Source organism: Euphorbia lathyris, chromosome 1 (assembly GCF_963576675.1).
Source record: "Euphorbia lathyris chromosome 1, ddEupLath1.1, whole genome shotgun sequence".
NCBI lineage: Eukaryota > Viridiplantae > Streptophyta > Magnoliopsida > Malpighiales > Euphorbiaceae > Euphorbia > Euphorbia lathyris.
In genome coordinates this window covers 125,407,105-125,411,068 of record NC_088910.1, presented here as the reverse complement: position 1 = coordinate 125,411,068, position 3,964 = coordinate 125,407,105, and the positions used below count along the sequence as shown (strand labels likewise).

Below are 3,964 nucleotides of genomic sequence, written 5' to 3'. Positions count from 1 at the left end.
TTTTTTTTTTTCTCAATTCTCCGACGGCCTGTTGGGGCTCGAGCCCCCGGTTCCGTCCCTGAACAAGGGGAAGTGTATTTATAACATTTTCTTTCCTTAGTTAGAATCTTAATCAAATTAGGAATATGTATTTTAATGAGATAGATAATTAACGATAATGAACCCTATCGCAGCATTGTAGCAAAGAATTTGATGGAATAAGTGCAATTTTCAAACTCTGATACTCAAGTTAGTATAAAACTCGAATCTAAATGAGTAAAGTAAGAAAATAAGCTAGATTTTCAATATATGGTTCTTAAACCTTATATTTATAGATTGTACAAATTCTTATGACCATTTTCTGTTAGCACATTTTTACGTGTTAAGTTTCTATTAGGACACTTGCATCTTTTCATGGCAAGCAATCACATGCAAAGGTACTCTATCAATGCCCTCCTATTTGAGGGACGTGGACGTTGTTCGGACCTTTGCCAGAACTTCCTTAATGTATCTTTTGATGAACTAGAAATCAGCTTTTACCTCTTAAGGTCACGCTTATGAGCTTTAAGCCCAAACCCAGATCTTAACAGTTGTAATCAAGTGGCAACAAAGTTCAATTAGGCATTAGGGAAATGAGAAACGTTTGTGAATGTTGAAAGAGGTGTGTTCTTTCTTTTTAATTACAAGGCTAGTTTTTTTTTTTTCTTTACTAGTAATTGCTAAAGCAACAATATCCTATCATTACAACTATGAATATTTATCATTTTAGATCACAATTTTATTGAACTCTAGAACCAATGTGATCATTTCTTTCATTTATATTCAGTCATACGATATAATACATAATGACTCAAATAAGCATTGTATTCTTTATTTCTTTGCATCAAACAGAACTTTTCTGCACCTAAATACTCACAAAAAGCAATCACTCAGAGAAGCACTACAATTGACAATCCTTGAACTAGGAAGCTAGCATTAGTTCAACTTTGCTATTAGATAGCAAAGGTGACAATTTTAATAAAATAACACGAGTTGTAAAAACAAGTCGACCAACATGATGTGTTCAACACGATTATCATTTTAGTGCATTAACATGATATACAATTGCAGAACTTATATAGATAATATAGCTCGATTAGGACAACACAACAACGTCAACCTGAATTGGATATATGTGTTTGTTTACTGCATTTTCTCATCATGTTTGCATTTTCAATTTAAAATGGAGAGTTTTAAATGTTACTGTTTATCTTTTATAATAAAACGAAACATTTTATGAAAGCAATTTTTCCAACCAGAAAACAACAAATCCTAAGCAGGTAAATCAAACAGGCCTAATTCCCCTCTTAAACATCAGCTCACAAACAGTGGATATGCATAGATTCCTCTGTCACCAACTCATAAATAAGGCAAGTAGCAGTATTATAATAATAGAATGAAATTGAATTATAATGTTAAAAGGATGTAACATACGAAGAAGCCAATAAACTTCCAAAACACCAGGAGGACATTGACAAAAAAAACTGACCCTCATGCTTTGGATTTTATGGTTTCAAACCCACCAAATAGCAAATTACCAAAGCTACGAAGAAGATTTCACAATTCAACAACATAATCAACAAATAACGCTCTTTAATCACATCTCAAACCAATGGGGTTTTGCCTCAACAACACAATCACACAACATTAGAATTAGCTTAGCTCTCCAATCAAGTTATCTGTGAGCTGTAATCAGAGTCTCTATGAACCTCAATCCATCAAATCTCGGCGAGAATTTCCCCTTTTCTGAAGATATCTCACTTTGTTTTCTCGTTGTTGATGCTGATCCCTAGAACCAAATTTGAAAATTTAAATTAATTTTTGTTTTTCATTTTCAAAAAAATAGTCTGTTCAAAACAAGATCTAATTATAACATTAACAAAAAATTGAAAAAAGTCCTACAAATTCAGAAACTCATTCAAAACAATATTGCAGAGCTACGATCCAATTCCTCATAAATATAAGAACAAAAAGTTGAAAGAAATACCTCAATGGCGGAAGGATAAAAAGCCACGGCGCGATCTCCTGGAGAGGAGGACAAAGCGACGGTAGAAGCAGCGAGCATGGAAGCGACGAGAGTGCAGGTTCCCTTCATTGTTCTTGAAAAGTGATGAAAAGAATGGCGAAACCCGACGTGATACGCCGGATCTCGACCACCGCTGCAATGGGAATTATCGTTTGTTGTGGCGTCCTTGCTGTTGCTTTCGGCCTCGGGAGGGTTTTATATTTCGCTGGGATTTCCGAAATTAACGGGATTTAATTCTAAGTTTAGGTCCGTGGTCCATGTGGAGGATTTTGGGCCAGCGCAGGTCGATCGATATAATAGGGAGGTGCCACGTGTGTGGTCAAGGTCGGGAAGTAGGAAGTTAGGGCGATGAAAGAAGATGCAACGGAATTAGGATGAATTGGGGAGTAGAGAATTGAAAAATGGTTACTTTGATTGGAGGAAAAGAATTTTCTTTCTAGACGGTTGACTGACGCCACCTTTGGAAAATGGTGCGTTTTGCTTAAGCTCGATGCCGTTCCACGATGTCTGCTGCTACACCAGATTAATTAATTAAATAAAAAGATTATAGCCTTCATATGTTGGAATATTTTAATGCAGATGTACCCCTAAAATTTTTTGTTTTTAACCTTTTCAGTTTAGAATAATTTGGATTGGTACATGAAATAATTTTAATTCCAATAACACCCATAAACATGAATCTTACCTGAGATTTTTTTTTTTTAATCACAATCCATATATGGATTATATCTAATTTTTGGAACGGTAAACGTTGTTGCCGTGTGACCGAGAGATCACGGGTTTGAATCTTAGGAGCGGCCTCTTGTCACAAAAAATTGGCAACGGAAGGTCTGTCCCAATACACCCTTGTGATGGAACCCCTCTCCTGACCTTCGTTTAGTGGGGACGCGTAGTGCACCGGGCCGCCCTTTTTTAAGCAGTAAAGTAAAATAGTGATTCTACCACTATTAGAATTTATTTAAGATTGAAAATGATAGAAAACAAAATTTTATTATTTTGCATATTAAAAGGTATATTTTTCTTTAAAAAAGAGGTATATTTATATTTTCTAAAAAAAAGGAATAAATTAAAAAGTTTATGCTCCTATTGAGAGCGATTCTCTTCTCTCATTGTGAGAGCGGTGGCTAGGATTCAATAACATGGAAACACAAATGGAGAATTTGGCAATAGTGGAGGATGGATTCGAGTTCACTAAAACAGGAGGCGAAGGTGAAATCGAAGCCTTCGATTATTGTCTGGTTGGGATGCTGATGACCGGCCGGAATTTCAACTTCACTATCTTCAAACACTAGATGGCGAGCATCTTGCGACTAGGTCGGGGACTTACAATCACTGAATTAGGCGGTAATATAATGCTATTCTGTTTCTACCACCAGCACGATCTCCATTGGTTGATGGATGGGGGGCCGTGGACCTTCGACAACAATCTTTTAGTTCTCAATGAATTAATGCGCAACGAGATTCCGTCTTGGGTTCCGTTGCACTTCACTTTTATCTGGTTGCAAGTTCATCATCTGCATGCATTGTTTTTTACAGAAACAGTAGGCGCAACTCTTGGCAATTTTTTTGGCACTTTTATTGCTTGGGATCCCAAAAAACAAATGGTCGATGGATAAGCAATATCTGAGAATCAGCGATAAGCTTGATATCAAACACCCTTTGAAGCATGAGAAAAGGATTCGAAAGGTAGGGGCGAGTGGGTCACATGCACTTTTCAGTATGAAAGGTTGCCTTCTTTTTGCTTTATTTGTGGACTAATAGGTCACATCGGCAAACACTGTGAGATTTATTTTGCTCAACCGGAGAATGAAACACGACAATGAGATATGTCTATGCGGGCCCCGAACATGAGACATATTATGCTAGGCGGGGAGAGATGGTTGAAAGAACAGGGTAATTAGAGTCTGAGTGCGATTCAAC

General features: G+C 36.7%; 1 protein-coding gene across 1 annotated transcript; it reads right to left on the bottom strand.

The window, feature by feature from the left end:
* Positions 1 to 1,401: 1,401 nt before the first annotated feature.
* On the bottom strand, positions 1,402 to 2,251 carry LOC136219370 (uncharacterized). Its single transcript, XM_066006765.1, has 2 exons — positions 2,006 to 2,251; positions 1,402 to 1,807 (listed from the first exon to the last, which is right to left on the bottom strand). The coding sequence occupies exons 1-2, from the start codon at positions 2,111 to 2,113 to the stop codon at positions 1,694 to 1,696; spliced, it is 222 nt and encodes a 73-aa protein (XP_065862837.1). The 5' UTR covers positions 2,114 to 2,251; the 3' UTR covers positions 1,402 to 1,693.
* Positions 2,252 to 3,964: the final 1,713 nt, after the last annotated feature.